At 51.8% G+C, this 16,193-nt stretch overlaps 1 protein-coding gene across 1 annotated transcript; it reads right to left on the bottom strand.

The window, feature by feature from the left end:
• Window positions 1-69: 69 nt before the first annotated feature.
• Window positions 70-14,729, bottom strand: SQSTM1 (sequestosome 1). The gene is made up of 8 exons (XM_090290443.1): window positions 14,480-14,729; window positions 9,932-10,027; window positions 8,997-9,226; window positions 8,770-8,911; window positions 7,925-8,005; window positions 2,113-2,309; window positions 1,730-1,925; window positions 70-894 (listed from the first exon to the last, which is right to left on the bottom strand). Exons 1-8 carry the CDS (start codon window positions 14,688-14,690, stop codon window positions 737-739), a joined length of 1,311 nt encoding a protein of 436 aa, XP_090146569.1. The 5' UTR covers window positions 14,691-14,729; the 3' UTR covers window positions 70-736.
• Window positions 14,730-16,193: the final 1,464 nt, after the last annotated feature.

Here is a 16,193-nt window from a genome sequence, read left to right as displayed (position 1 = left end):
TGCGTCTCTGCTTCGGATTGGTGGGACTGAGGGGGATTTACAGGAACTGCTGAGAACCGACAATAAATATGCCTTTCAAATGGATCATCTTTAATTAAAGTGCTTATACCATTTAATTACATATGGTTTACAAATATGCAACAGAATGGCCACAAAGGGATATTCTTTAAAAGCAAGTGACACATTTGGAAATGAGAGGACTGTAATGGTTATGAAACAGGCAGAGTTCAGTGACCACCGTCGGTTCCAGTCAGCCCTTCTGTTCCCAGACATGAAGCCCTGTCCTTCCTGACAGACGTGGCTGCATTCCAGCTAAACTCAAGCAGAGCAGGTTGCTAGCAGAAAATGGACTACATTTCAGTGCCCTATTAGTCACTTTAAACAAGAGCAGAAGGCTAGTAGGCAGGCTATGATCTGCACTGCAGGTGTCACCCTGACTGGTGGAGAATAGTGGCACAAGGCAGGGCCCTTGCTCTGCCCCAGGATATGTCTGGCCCACTCTGGTTATGAGAGCTGGGCACCCAGGGGATGCCGGGAAATGCTCTTCAGATGCCAGCACATTTGGAATGCTCCTCGTGTCACTTGTCCTACTGCCCTAAATGGCTTTGTGCACCCGACCCCTGATTCTGAAAGAAGATGCAGAGAAACTGGCCCTCACTGAGGCATGGGATACTATGCTAGCTCAGCACAACTCTTGAGATGAGAAAGGGGACAGGTGACAGGTGAGCACAATGTGTCACAAGGGTGGTGGGTGCTTTGAATACTGGATGGTGTCCAGGGCAGCCCCAATGTCATAATTCTTGGTCTGCAGGAGCCTGGTGAGCCAGCCGCCCTCGTCAGAGAAGCCCATGGACAGCATCTGGGAGAGGGACTCGATAAGCCGGGGGTCAGCTTCTGCCAGAGAGAGGAACAAAAGCTATGAGGGGGAATCCCTTGGCCCAGGTGCAAGTCACAGGTGCCAGCGGCCTATCAGCCAATAAGCGCCCAGTAAAGGTCAGGGAACGAAGGTTTTGAACTGTTTTGCAGGCTCTCAGTCTGCTGCAGCCACTCCACTCTGCTGCAGCCTCATAAACTCAGCCAGACAATACATAAGCGAGTAAGTAAGCTGTGTTCCCAGAAAACTTGTATTTATGGACACTAAAATTTGGATTTCATCTGATTTTCACAGGTTTTAACTTTTTAGACAACCATTATAAAAATGATAAAATCATTCTGGGCCACTGGCTATCCTTTGTCTTTCCTGCTCTGAGACAGAGAAGTCACTGAGTCCCAAAGGTCACATTTGGCTCACAGATGGGTTTTCTCACAAACAGGGCCAGGTGAGAGCAACGAACCGAGCAGAGTATCTGCTCCCTCTTTTAATCAGCATGTGCTCTCTGGCGGCCACAGTCCTCACCTGGCGCTGCTGCCTCCCACACCACCTGCTCCCCAGAAGCCTCAGCTGGGCCCTGTCTGGCCAGCACTCTCCATAAAGAAACTGACAGTGGACTGGAGTGCCGAAGCCAGTGCTGCCACTACGTCACGTCTGCCTTCAGTATTAGATGTTAAGGTTTAGAAATCACTCACATTAGCTGTGCTTACAAGGGGTCAGTATACACACAAGAGGGCAAAGCCAACTGTTACTTTTCTCTCATGTCTACAGACAAGCCCCACAGTGGAGAACAGCATCCTTTTGTATGCTAAAGGCAGGTGATAAAGGGAGAAATGCAAAACTGCTTGAATCCCTTACCTGGCGGCAGGTGTGGATACAGGGCGGCCTCTTTCAGCCCTGTGGGTCCTTCCTGGGAGGGGTTGAGACAGCTGGGCCCTTCAGAGTCCGGCATCAGTAGAGACTGGAGTTCGCCTGTAGATGGGTCCACCTCTTTCGAAGACAGATGAGTCCAGTCATCATCTCCTCCGGAGCAGTTACCCGACTCCATCTGCTCCTGTAACAGAAGCCCCGTGAGCACACAGGCCCTCTCTGACCCAGCTTTGGGTCTGGGGGGAACCCGGGCAGACTAGCAGGGAGCTAGGGGAGCATTTTTCTCTACAAGGTGCTAGTGGGGGGGGTCACAGAATGACTTTGCATGGTAGAGACATGTGGGGCGGAGGCCGGAGTGTGGAGGGACTTGCCTCGGGCTGGGTGCCCGGCTGCAGGGCTAGCTTGTCCATCTGCTCTGCCAGAGACTGCGCTGCGCCACCCATGCCACCATCCGGTGTGCTGGGGCCCGAGGAGCTGTGCTTGTCTACTGTGCTGACGCTGCCCGCACACGCGGGCGCCAAGCGGCTTCTCTTTCCTCCGTGCTCCACGTCAATGTCCACCTCGATGCCTAGAAGCCGAGGAGGAAGCAAGAGCCCCTAAGTCCTCAGAGCATGGCCCTGCCAGCTTACAAAGCGCCTTCCTATCTACCCACAAGTGTGGAGGATGGCGATGCTGGCATCTGCTAGACTGGGGGCCACACCACCACACAGGCAGACCAGGAGGGGGCCTGCTGGCCAGAGCGCAAGTGGATGGTCCTCTTTGACCTTCAGGATCCTGAGGGCTGAAATGCTCCCAAAACCCTGGTTCCAAATCTTTTTGGCTTCTAGAAAAACTTACAGCACCTTTCTCTTCCTCCAGTTTAAAAACATTAATCTCAGAGCCAGTAAGAGCGGAGAGAAGACTTGTTTTCCCTAACCATGCAGGACAGATGGGCACAGCAGGCGGGGCCGAGCCCTTGGGACTGGTGACCCCCATGCTGGCGCTGAGGCCACAGGAGGCGCCATGCTGTGTGTAGGGCCGAGCGAGGCAACAACCATGCATAGAAACACTGAAATATTGCTTAGGCAGGTGGCCAGCCCTGGATGCAGAGGCAGGCCCGGCCACTTCCAGTCCCTCCCACTCCCAGGCACATGCTGAGGGGGAGGGCAAATCACCAGTGCTGTTTTTAATTAATTTAATTTCTCAAAGGACTGCCTGCCCACAGCTTAGTCACAGAGCTCAGCCTCACCCTGGAGACAACTTTCAAAACACGCTGCCTTTTCTGTCTTGGTTGCTCAAGTCTACTGTTTATTTCTATCTCAAGAAGATCAACACTTACTTCCCCTTTCCCTGTCCTTCCAAAGACTTAATTTTTGGTTTAAAAAAAACTTTTTTTTAATGTTACTGCCACTATATATTGTCCTTTGCTGGACCGAGGTGTGGACTCGTTTCCTTGTAAAGATATCTTATTTTTGTAGCATTAATAACCATTTTATTTGCTAACTCTCCCCATACCCTCCAACAGGTTCAGCAATAGCAGCTGCCCCACCAGTTCTGGTTTTGCCCTAGAGGCCATCCCCCAGGGTGCCGGCCTCAGGCTCCAACCGAGCCTGGCAGCTCTAGGCCAGAGGCACAGCTTCGGCACTGAGCCCAACTGTCTTTTCCTTCTGGCAACTCCGTCTCCCTCCTGTGTTGGGTCCTGCTGGTGCACACCTGTTGCTTCATTCTAGGTTTATTTCTTCATTTTGGCCACAGAAAGATTTCAGGCTCAGGTAAAGATCAACACCTTTGCATACCAGACAATTCTGTTTTGCCCCCATACCTGACTACTTTAGCTGGATATAGAATTCTAGGTTGGAAACTGTATTAGCTTAGATTTCTGAAGTCTTTGCTTGTGCCACTGTCTTCTAGCTTGCAATGTTGTGCTCCTTGAATTCCCAGGCCTTTACTCTAACCTGAGGAGTCCAAGGAGCCTCTTTATGCCACAGGTTCTATCACTGTCAATTGACAATGATAAGCTTTGGCATAGGGTCTTTATTAGTCATTGTACAAGGCACTCGGAGGTTCCTTTCAAGCTAGTGATTAATGTTCTTAGTGCACAACACTTGTATTCCTGTTCACTTCCTCCCTTGAGTTTTCTCAGCCTTTCTCTCCTGCCTCTATATGTTTTTGCTTTAGTGTTTCCTTGAGATAAGCTTAAAATCTAAGCCTTCTTTTGAAGTCTCTTTTTCTTTTTGCTATTATTTTTAAAATTTCCAAGAACATTCTCTCTTGCCAAGGATGTTAACATTCTCTTCCCCTGTTACGTATCCTTCCCCAAATTCCTTCTTTCTCACATTTGAAGGTTTCCTCAAATGGTCGGTAACCCATGGCTGTCTGACCCTAGGGAGACACTAAGAAAAGGCTGACAGGAAGCACCCTCTGTGTGGTCATGAGCCTCCATCTGCAGATGGCACAGTTGCAGGATGCAACTCTGACACAGACAATGTCTCCTGAGCAGAGGCCCCTCAGCCCCTGTGGGCTTACTGCTCATTCATGGCACTGAGTCTCAGGCTGGTGCCTCCCCTGCCCTGTGCCCCTGCTGTCTGCAGGTGCAGCTTTCCTGGATCCAGTGCTCCAGGTGTCCTGCCAAGAACCATCAGACAGCTGAGCAGGGCCCTGAAGTCTCTATATGACCCTTCATTGGGGTCTTCAACCCACCCCTGGTTCCCTGGCCTTCTTGGCTGGCAGCAGGCCCCAACTCTCACCAGCTGCCTCCAGGTGAGTAACACACCCTCCATCCATTTCCCGTCTTCCCAACTTTGATGATATTCATTTCCCTTATTCTTTGTCCATGTTGCTTTAGACTTGTTCATCCCTTTAGTGTTCTTTTAGCAAAGTTTGAGGAGCCAGCAGAAATAAGAGCAGGCTTAACTACCAGTACCCTCATCTGCAATGAGGGTACTTAAATTGTTTTTCTCCTTGCCCTTTCCCTCTAACTTTATTATGAAAGGTGCAAGCAAACAGAAAACTTGGAAGAACAGTACCATGAAGCCATGGACTTTCTCACTTAAGTAAGTGGGTAAATGACGTGACTCTTCTATAAATGGATCAGAGATTACAGACTTGACAATGAATCGGAGACTACAGAGCTTACAAGACTGTGCCAGTCTGTGCTCTGCTGCCTCCAAGCCTGCAGAGTGGCGGTTATGGTGTTTCATGGAGCACCTCATGAGAAGGGAGGCCCTGCTATTGTATGTCCACGTCAGAGACTGTGACCTCAAGCCAGGGAACAGTTCTGGACTTTGGTGGACCCACTGATTCACACAGCAGCTATTAAGAAATAGCCTTGGGTTTTAAAGTTGCTGACTCACTACACACAGCCTGCCCTCTGGGAGGTGGTGCTGGCTTACTCCCCTCGGGCCCTGTCCTGGGAACAGTGCCTTCTGAGCAGTTAATAGCATGAGTCATCCTCACTATTAGTTCCACATAAGAAAATAGTTCCTTGGTTCCTCCAATGACTCTCAACTGAAACTACTCAAAAGCATATTTTACTGCAACTTTTCTCCATTTGTAGGCTCCTCCATAGTTGGCAGAAAGCAATTCCACCCACTTTGAAAGATATGAAAAGGCCTTTATCCTTCTCCCCAAAGACTTCTGAGCACTTCCAAAGTTATGCCCATGTGCCCTGAGTGGGGAATCCTGATCAAGTTCTGAAACACACTCAGCTCAGATGGTATTGTGATGAACAGCAAGTGTGACCCAGAATGACCTGGGGAGCCTTCAGAGCACACGGCTCCTGAGCCCTCCCCAAGAGTCATATACCAGAATCCAGAAGGTGGGCAGGGACCTGCACTGTTGTCAAGCTCCCTGCCTGAACCTCAACTTAATTTTGTTTGATTTTGTGACTTCCCAGGTTATCTCATTCTTTTAGTGAAGGACCGTTCTTCAGAATCAGTAGTTTTAATAAAATTTCCATACATTTAAATATATATTTAAAAGTAAAAAAAAAAAGAAGCCTTGGCCCTGGCCAGGAAGCTCACTTGGTTAGAGCATCTTCCCCTTATGCCAAGGTTGAGCGTTTGATACCCAGTCAGGGCCCAGACAAGAATCAGCCAATGACTGCATGACTAAGTGGAACAACAAATCAATGTCTGTCTCTCAGTCTCTAAAAATCAGTAAAATTTTTTTAAAAAACAAGCCAGCCTTTGCTGGTGATTCTGATGCTCAGCCAGCTTGAGAACCGCTGTCTACTAACTATCTTCCAAAGAGCAGTTCGCATGGCCCTTAATCACAGCCCATTTGGGGATGACTAGCTCTCAAAATTCTACTTACTCACCTTCACTCTGTCTTAAATGAGTGGCAGGCAGGGTTTAACACAGCTTATCTCCTGATTATAATGTGACTGCTGTTTTATGCTCCTTGAAAAGCATTAAGAATATCAATTGTCTTTTCCTCATTCTCTCAAAAGCCTTTAAACTCCAGTATGGAAACCATGTGAGGTCTGAGCTGTTTCATGCAGCAGCAATGCCCAGATGTCACTGCTGCTGCATAGCTGTATCCAGGGCAGGATGAGCGTGAGTGGCAGCGCCTCAGGTAGAAGGCGATGATAGTCATTCCCTGTATGCCAGCCACAGTGTGGGTGGTGGGCAGGGTGTGGACACCCACTTATCAGTATTCTTCCAGACATTGGATACAACTCGGGACACTTCCTGCCACTGCAATCACAAAGATCAGTCTCTTCTAGTCTGAGATCATGGATCTGTGGTGATCTTGAGCCAGAAGTTACCTTTTTAAACTGATTCTCACTGCCATAGGGCCTAGCACTGTAGCACCTGCATCCAGACTAGCAGACACAGTGGGTGCTTTCAAAAGTCTCAGAGTTCACGCTGTTACAGAAACAGGGGAGTCCAAAAACAAACCCCAGAGTTTTCGGCTGGGAGATAGGCAGCAGGAAGCAGCTTTCAGGATGCCCTTGCATGCCTGGAGCTAGTGGATGGGAGGAATCTTGGACTGTGGGCTGGTAGGGAAGAAGCAGACAGAGCCTACGTAGGGTTCTGTGAATGGTCAGAACTGTTTGCAACACCCACTGCGTGAGAGGACGCAGGGAGAGAGAGGAGGCAGGGAGGAAGAGAGAAGCAGCTGCCGACATATTTTGGGCTGGCTCTGGCTCTACGAGGCTCTCTCTCTCAGGCTCTCTCTGGCCCTCACGCCCTCACTCTCTGGCTCTTGTGGGCTCCCTCCATCTGGCTTGGAGCAGGGGTCTCCAGGCGGCTTTAAGAAGAGGCTCTTGCCAGGCTGCTTGGAGAAGGAGAGGAGATCCATGCGGTTTGCAGGAAGAAGGCAGTTTGCAAGGAGGCTGAGAATCAAGGAGGTCCTGCATTGAGAGCTGGAGGGCACCACAGCACAGAAAGGACCTCCCCAATCAAAACTGAGTGATTGGCAGCTACTGGTAAAGCCGAACTGTGCCTAGGAAGTAGGGAAACGGTGTTTCTGACTTCCGTAAGACTGGCCAGGTCTGGGAGGGGGAGGCAGGACTTTGTGTAAATAAACAATTCTTTTCCCTTTCACCAAATTCTGGTATTCAGAGTTATGATTCTGGCGGCGGGCAATCGGACCCCTAAACAGCCTGTGGGTTCTGTTTCAATCGGAGCAGCCCAGGGTTCTGTTACAACGCCTGTCACACAGCTAGGGGGGGCACATGCTGCAGGTCACTCACCCAGAGACCTACTCTGTGCCCATGGCACTAGGGACGGGTGCCACAGAGAGGCCCTTCCTCCACCACTCCCTGCTCCCCAGCACTGGCACAAACTCAGCACTCAGGCAGCACCAGGAGAGCCTGGGAGTTGCAAAAAAGAGGGAGGAAAAAAGAAAAAGCATCTCAACTAACTGCTCACATGAGGGGAAAATGCAGGACTGTTCTCCCAAAGGCCAGACAGGCACAAATTGATGGGCCAGGCTCCCTTCCTAGGATCATTCCAACCAAACGCTGGCTTATTCTCCTGCACTTGTGTGGCAAGCTCAAAAATCTGTCAGGGAATCCAGCCTCAAGTGGCCTGTGGCACAGACGCTGGTGAAAGCTGACTTGAGGCAACCAGCCCTAACCAGTCTCCAGGGCGTCCCCATTCTCCTGAGGTATGCTGGGGGGAGGCTGCAGAAACCACTCACACACTGAGTCACCAAAAGGCCTCACAGGTATCAGAGGATAGATAGGCAAACACTTACCCAGAGGGCTGAGAGCTGCTGCCACACTCTCCCCTACGTTCTTGAGGAAATTCACATTAGGATCCTCCGACAGACCAGAAGCTTTGATTTAAAAAAAAAAAAAAAAAAAAAAAAAAACAATGTTGAACTCAGAGCACATTTCTCAATGATTTTGATACCTGTAGCAGTACCATGACCTTCACCCCATGTGCCCTCCCCATCCTGGGGGCCTTTCCTGCACCCCAGTGCTTTCCTCTCCCCCTCCCACTCCAGGCCACCCTCTAGGCCCCCTCGTCCCCTTTCATCTATAATCCTGGTGATCAGAACCCCACGAGGGGCTCAGTACACACAGTATAAAATAACAGCTACATCCTAGATACATTACTGTCTCAAAATCAAACAAATATCCCCCACCTGTGTCCCAAAATGCGGTGAATCAAAGGACACAGTAAGGGCAATAAAACCAGAATCCAAAAATCTAAAATGCAAGCTATGTGTAGTTTTTAACTTTGTGACTATGTTTTTAAAGACTTTACCTAATATGTCTCTGACTTTCCCCAACAGCTAACATAAGAGGACGCAGCACATTACAGAGATGCAAGTACTCTGAGGGGCACTGAGCCAGGCTGGGGCCAGGTCTACATTCAGTGCAGGTGAATTAGTGGCCTTGGGCACTTAGGCACCTGTTCTATTTGTAAAACAAAGACAGTACTCAGCAGGGTTTGGTGAGGATCAAATAACCTGAATGGCCAGGAAGTGCCCAGCCCAGCCCCCAGCACAACCGGAATTCATCCTGGGGAAGGCCCACCCTCCAGCCCTGTGGCCCTTCCCCTGCCCCCTACAGAAGCCAGCAGACCCAGGCTCACGCGATTCTGCCGTGGGGCTGGAGCTGGAGTCCCCAGCTCGAGGAGGGCGTGGACTCCAGTTTCCAGGCAGGCCCATCTCCCAGCCAGGCCATCCGAAGTGCCCATTCTTCAGCTTCCGGAACCAGCGGCTATGAGAGAAGCCCTGGGGAGAAGGAAGCAGAAGGGTAAGAGGTGCTGGGTCAGGGCCACCCCATGCCCACCCTGGCCAGCAGGGAGGCCCTACTCACCTCAGAGAGAGGCCCGAAGGGGCTGGGGAAGGCAAGCTTGCTGTGCTCCCTGTGCATGCCCTTCCCCTCGCAGCTGGCGCACAGGTCGTAGTCAGGGCAGACGCTGCACTTGTACCGGGTCCCCACCACCGGACCGTTGCAACCATCACAGATCACATTGGGGTGCACCATGTTGCGGGGTGCCTCCTGAGCACACGGTGGGCGGTGGTCCCGCCGACACTCCTTCCTCTCTGTAGAGAGGGCAGAGAGATGTGAGGTGGGGTCCCACAAGTCTCCCCCTTGTCACTCTGGCGGGGCTGTCACCACTGTCAGTCAGCAGGCCCCTGGTTCTGCTCTCCAGATACTGAGTCCACGTGGAATTCAGTTGCTCAATTGATGCAACAAAGCAACCTGAGAATCTACTGGAATATTCCTAGCACAACCGTATTATCAGGGCATGCTGGGCCCAGGTGGGAGAGGAGCAGCAGGGAGCTGTGTCTGCACAGCTTTGGTCTTGCCCTTCACTAAAATAAACCCACAGCCCTGACCAGCACGGCTCAGTGGGTTGAGCATTCAGGGCACAAGCCTGGGTTGCGGGTTCAGTCCCTGATTTGGGGTGTCCAAGAGGCAACCAATCGATGTTTCTCTCCCTCTCTTTCTCTCCACCTTCCCCTCTCTCTAAAAATAAACAAATAAAATAAAATGAACCTCACAGCACCTCCAAAGCTGCCCCCAACCCGTAGTACTTGGTCTGAGCACAATCAAGAGTGAACCCAGAGACCCTCTGCCCCTACCCACTGTGGTAGACATGGACCCCTTTCTCAGGCCAAGCACAGCAATGATCATGCCACTGTCTGCACAGCCCGCAGTGCCCTGCCTCTCCACTGGGGGGATTTCTCCATAACTTTGAGCTGGCCAGTTGTAGTTGTCAGCAGCCCCCCAGGGCAGCCCTTTACCTTTAATGTAAATACGGAAGATGTCATCCTTCACGTAGGACATTGCCATCGTCAGTTCCTCATCACTGGAAAAGGCAACCAAGTCCCCGTCCTCATCTAGATTATTTAAAAGACAGCACATGAGCACCCCGAGCTTCTCACCGGGGAGCCACTGCGGGAAAGGGCTGAAAACAGTGCTGAAGGAGCACTTCGAGGGCTGTGACTGCAGCACCATGGAGCCAGATTGCCCATCCACTCTGCCGCGGCCTGGAAGGCACGTACTCCAACCTGGGTCCTGGCGCACAGAGGGGGCAGTGCCTGTGCGCAGAGGCATTAGCAGTAGCTGGCTACCTACCTGCTGCTCTGATGCTAGACCAGCTGCCCCTTCGCACAGGTGCTGCCTGCATTCACATCCGGCCAGGCCCTGGCCCATCTTGAACTGTGAAAGATCCCCACCTGTGACCTGCTCCTGGGAAACCAAGCCCCTCCAAGAGCCATGGGCCTCTTGTGGTTTAAGAGAATAAATTAGATGAATACATCTGCTTGCTTCCTCCCTCGGTGAAGCTAAGACTATGGGATCGTATGGTCTCCTTTTTAGATGTTGGCTCAAATGGTTTCAAAGTACCACCTTGCAGGTCAAACCACAGCCTACACTTCAGGCTGGGTCAGATGTGTGGGCCACCAGATGCAACATGGACCATAAGAACAGGGGGAGTGTCAGAAGGCAAAAACAACCATCAGATAAACAAAGCGTAGCATGTCCATACAACGAAATATTACTCAGCCACAAAAAAAGAATGGAGCATCAACACCTGCGGCAACACTGTGCAGCTCGGAAACATAGGCTAAGAAGCCAGTTACAGAAGACTACATATTGTGCATTTACATTTATGTATTTATATGAAATGTCCAGAAGGGAAATCAATAGAGAAAGAGTAGACTTCTGGCTAAGATGGTGAAGTGACATGCCTCCTCGCACAACCACATCAAAATTACAACTAAATTATAGAACCATCACTCAGAACTGTCAGAAACAAGTTGAATGGAAGTCTGACAACTACGGAATTAAAGAAACCACATCCATTGAGACTGGTAGGAGGGGCACAGATGCAGAACAAGCAGGTCTCTCACCCACATGCTGGATAAAAACTCAGGAGGTATATCTCAGGAGCGAGGAGTCCCAACCCCACATCAGGCCCCCCAGCCCAGGGTTCCAGCGCCAGGAAGGTAAGTCCCCACAACTTCTGGCTGCTAAAACCAGCAGGGATTGAGTTGGTGGAAGAAACTGCTGGAGCACGAAGCAGTTCCTCTTAAAGAATCCACACACAGACTCACTTACACAGACTCATTCTCTCTGAGCTCCAGCACTGGAGTAGCAGCTTGAAAGACACCAATAGTATACAGGGAGAAACTGACGTATCTAGCATCAAGGTGAGCAGAAGCCATTTTGTCCTGTGCTAAATCCTCCCAACACAGAGCCTGCAAGCTGATGTGATATCTGAGACTCCATCAACCTGGCTAACACTGTTTGACCCCCCTTTGAGAACCCCAGACACTCCACCACACCCAACTTATGGGCCCACTCAAGCTGCTTTTCCATATGAATGGCTGATCTTGGCTCATGCTTCAAAACTTCCTAAATACTATTAAACAAGCCACAGCTGGCCAGAGTAAGCCCAAGGCCTGACACTAGCAGCAGCCAGCTTAGATTCACACCTTGGCTTTGCCTGGGAATCTCCAAGCCCAGCACAAGCAACAGACATCTCAGGTTGTTTTACAGCTCAGGCAGGGTGGTACCAGGCAAAACACAGGTGGGAGCTGACCTTGGCCTGCACCATCTGGGAAACCCCAGGGCCAGTGCACCCAGTGGACAGATACAGAACATGTTGGAGCACCACTTCCCTGCCCCTGCACAGCAATCCTCCATGAAGGGCAGAGGTTGGTGGCCAGTGGTAACAGCCAGTCCTTGCAGCTGACTGACCTGAGTAAATCCCTCCCATTGATCTGCCAACAGCAACCGAGGCTCAACTACAAGAAGAGGGTGTACTCAGCACACATAAAGGGCACACCTCCAGTACCCAGCTTGGGTGATAGGGGAGGCTGTGCCAGTGGACCCTACAGGACACATACTATATTAAGCCATGCTACCAAGACACAGAGTCAAAGCAGCTCTACCTAATACATAGAAACTAACACAGGGAGGCTGCCAAAACGAGGAGACAAAGAAACATCATCCAATGATGTCAAACATCATCCAATAGGTCAAAACTCCAGAAAAAGAACTAAACAAAATGTAGAGAAGCAGTCTATCAGGTGCAGAGTTCAAAACACTGGTTATAAGGATGCTCGAGGAACTTTGTGAGGTCTTCAACTGCATTAAAAAAAGATCCAGTCAGAAATAAAGGATACACTAATTGAAATAAAGAACAATTTACAGGGAAACAACAGTAGAGTGGATGAAACTGAGACTCAAATCAATAATTTGGAAATAAGAATGCAAAGAACAACCAATCAGAACAAGAAGGAAAAAGAATCCAAAAAAAACAAGGCAGCCCCTACGACAACTTCAAGCGTTCCACCATTCACATCATAAAGGTGCCAGGAGAAGATAAAACCAAGAAACTGGAAATCTATTTGAAAAAATAATGAAATAAAACTTCCCTAATTTGCCCTGGCTGGAGTGCCTCAGTGGATTGAGCACCAGACTGTGAACCAAAGGGCTGTTGGTTTGGTTCCCGGTCAGGGCACATGCCTGGGTTGCAGACCGGGTCATTAATTGGGGGTATGTGAGAGGTAACCACACATCAATGTTTCTCTCTCTCTCTTTCTCCCTCCCTTCCCCTCTTTCTAAAAATAAATAAATAATATCTTTAAAAAAAAATAAAACTTCCCTAATTTGGCGAGGGATGTGCAGATAGTACCAAACAAGACGAGTGCAGAGGCCCACTCCAAAACACATCATAATTAAAATGCCAAAGGTTAAAGATATAGAGAGGCTCTTAAAAGCAGCAAGAGAAGAGTTACCTACAAAGGGGTCCCTATAAGACTATTGGCTGATTTCTCAAAAGAAACGTTGCAGGCACGAAGGGACTGGAAAGTCGTATTCAAAGTAATGAAAAGCAAGGACCTACAGCCAAGACTACTCTATCCTGCAAAGCTCTCATTTAAAATGGAAGGGCAGATAAAGTGCTTCCCAGACAAGGTGAAGCTAAAGTTCATCATCACCAAGCCTTTGTTATATGAAATGTTAAAAGGACTTATTTAAGAAGATCAAAACTATAATCATTAAAATGACAACAAACTCACAACTATCAACAACTGAATCTAAAAAACTAAGTAGACAAGAAGAGATAGAATTATGGGTAAGGAGAGTATTTTCATGGTTCCCGATGGGAGGGGTGTGGGGAAATGGGTTAAGAGGTGAGGGGATTAGAAGTACAAACAGGTAGGTGCAGAATAGCCATGAGATGTAAAGTACAACAGAGGAAATGGAGAAGCCAAAGAATTTATACACACGACCCATGGATATAAAAAATGGTGGGGGGATGGCCTAAGGGAGTGAGGGGAGCTGGGTGGAGAGGGGCAAAAATCAGGATAATTGTAATAGCATAATCAATAAAATATAATAATAAGAAGAGTAGATTGGTTGCCTAGGGCTGGGGTATTGCGAGGATGGCTAAAGAGTAGAGTTCCTTTACAAGGTGTTGAAAGGGTTCTAAAATTATGATAATGGTTGCACGAACCTGTGACAAAGCTAAAAACTGTACACTTTAAATGGGCGAATCGTATGGCTTGTGAATTACCGCTCAGTAAAGTTGTTACAAAAATAAACAACCAACCAAGAGAGGGCCTGGAGGGAGGTCCCAGCGCTGCCCCGCCCAGAGCCTGCCTCCCGCCTCCCCCACCGCAGTCAGGGCCCTGGGCTGGCTCCGGAACTCCAGTTCCACACGACTCTTCAGAAGGTTTTGGTCTCCTTCCTCTGCCCACCACCAGTGCGATAACGTCTGGGCTCAGCCTGGCCTGTGGCAGGTCCCCGACCGCTCCGCCCCTAGCCGCCCGGGCGCACAGCCCAGTCCCCCGCACCCCCACACTTGTTTACCTGCGTCACTCCTTCCAGCCCTGCAGGCCCTTCCGGGGCACTGTCTGAACCCCCCACCTCCGCCACTCGCAGGCCGATTTGACAGCAGCCCGATGTCAGTGTAACCTGAGTGCCCGCCTGACCACCCAGGGCCGCCGCCAGCCGGCAGGACGGCCCAGTGTTCCCTCGCCGCGATCTGCCACATCATGGCGGGGGGAGGGGAACCATCACGCCTGAGCTCCAACGGGAGAGCCTGACAGTGCCTGGTCCCGCAAGAGCCGGCCTTGGTCCCGCAAGAGCCGGCCTTGGTCCCAACTAGGCACACGAGGTTGCGTTGGGGACCCACGCGGGCCTCTGCCCACCCAGGGAGCGGCCAGGGCAGACCCCCCGCAGCGTCACCGAGCCCGTCGAGAGCGAAGGGACAGCCACCCGCCCGCAGGCAGGCCTGCTTCGGGGCCCCTCGCCGCCCCGAGGGCGCCCGGCCCGCTCACCGCGGTAGTGCGCCTGGAAGCTGCCTGGCCGCAGCGCCGGAAACAGGGCGGCCACCCGGCTCAGCAGCTGCTCGCAGGACCCGGGGCCCGCCGCGGCCTCGGCCTCGGCCTCGGCCGTGGGTTCGGGGCTGAAGCAGAAGCTGAAGCGGCGGATCTCGCGGGCCGCCTCCTCCTTGCCCAGAAGGTACGCCTTCACGGTGAGCACCGCCATCCCACGGCTGAGCGCTGCAGTCGGGCGGGGAGCCGGAGCTGCGGTCTGGCGGCTTTTGTAAGGGACGCCGGCAGCCTGCCCCGCCTCCTGGGGGCGCGGCCTAGTGCGCGCTGCCTCCCAGCGGTCGCCTCCTCTGCCATTCCTCCGGGTTTCCTCGGGCCTCTTCCACGACCCAGCTCAGCACTGCCCCGGCTGCACCAGAGACCTCAAGAGGCCGGCCCGCACTCCAATACCTAGATCTGGACTCGGGCCTCTGCCCTGGGGGAAAGGACGCGCCGGGGTCCCGCCCTAGGCCCGGGCGTGGCCGTGACTCCGCTGGCCGAAGCCGGCCGCGGGGCGCCTCACACAAGAGGGAGGGGACCGAAGAGGCCCTCAGCCGGGAGGCCCGCAGTCATTCGGCCTGCGCCACCGACCAGAACAAACTGGCTCCCAGGGACTATCCCTACTCTGCCACTTTGACAGCCTGCAGCCCCCGGAGTAACCCCCTCCAGGCCCCAGCATTCTCTAGGAAGCCCCGCACGGGCCCATGGTGTGACTCAGCAGCACAGGGGAGCGCACAGCTCCCGCAGACTGGGCCAATAGCCGGGCTTCCTATACGCAGTGCTCCGGTGTCCCCGGCTGAGTGGTGAAGGGTACACAAGGAAAGCCCTGTGATCCGGGGAGCCCTGTTCTGGAAGACTCAAGGAGCTTCCCATCTACACATTGGACAGAAACAGGCTGCCCATGGGACCAGCTGACTTTGGCACGTCTGGGACGGTGGGGTTTGCAGAGGAGGGCGGAGGACTCAGGGAGAAACACTGTCAAGAAAGGGCCCTTGGAAAGCAGGCCTGGAGACCCTCACCCCTGGGTATCCCAGCTGTGGCCTTCCCAGCATGCTCTCCACCAAGGCCAGGAGAGATAAACAAGGCTGTGGCAGGGAAACCCCCTGGCAGGGCCCTCTTAGCCAGTCTATGTCTGATCAGGTGGTCAGGCGGGCAGTGAGTCAGCATCCCATGACTAGCCGTCATAACAGGGGAATCCCCAGCCCTTATGCCACCAGTCTTGATGACATCTTACCAGGCAGCAGGGATGGGGAGCAGCTGCAGGTCTCTGAGGGCCTGGGGAGCCAAAAGAGCCAGCAGAAGACAGGGTAACAGGGAGTTGGCATCAGGGTAGACCCTGTCCCCTTCTGAGTTCCCTTTCTGACATCCTCTGTCCTTCCCCTCCCTGGGCTGAAGGGAGTTCCCCCAACCTCCCGTGCCCACTTGCCCCTCCTCACCTTCCAGGGCATATGGCATGCACACTTGGAGGCAGGGGAGGGAGATTGGTGCCTAGATCAGGCCAACTATCCACCATCCTGCCATCTTTGGGCAAATGACCAGCTTCAGTTTCCTCACCTTTGAATGGGGTGGGAGTAGAACTGAGACAGGATAGTAAGAAGCTAGGAAAGTCCCTGGGCATGTGGAATGGGAAACTAAGACAAAAAAAAGAAAAAAAAAAAAAAAAAACCTGACACAAAAAAAG

The sequence above is a fragment of the Furipterus horrens genome, unplaced genomic scaffold, assembly GCF_987537825.1.
Source record: "Furipterus horrens unplaced genomic scaffold, mFurHor1.1.pri manual_scaffold_10, whole genome shotgun sequence".
Taxonomy (NCBI): Eukaryota; Metazoa; Chordata; class Mammalia; order Chiroptera; family Furipteridae; genus Furipterus; species Furipterus horrens.
Note: the sequence above shows the minus strand (reverse complement) of the source record. Positions and strands in the feature narration are given on the sequence as shown.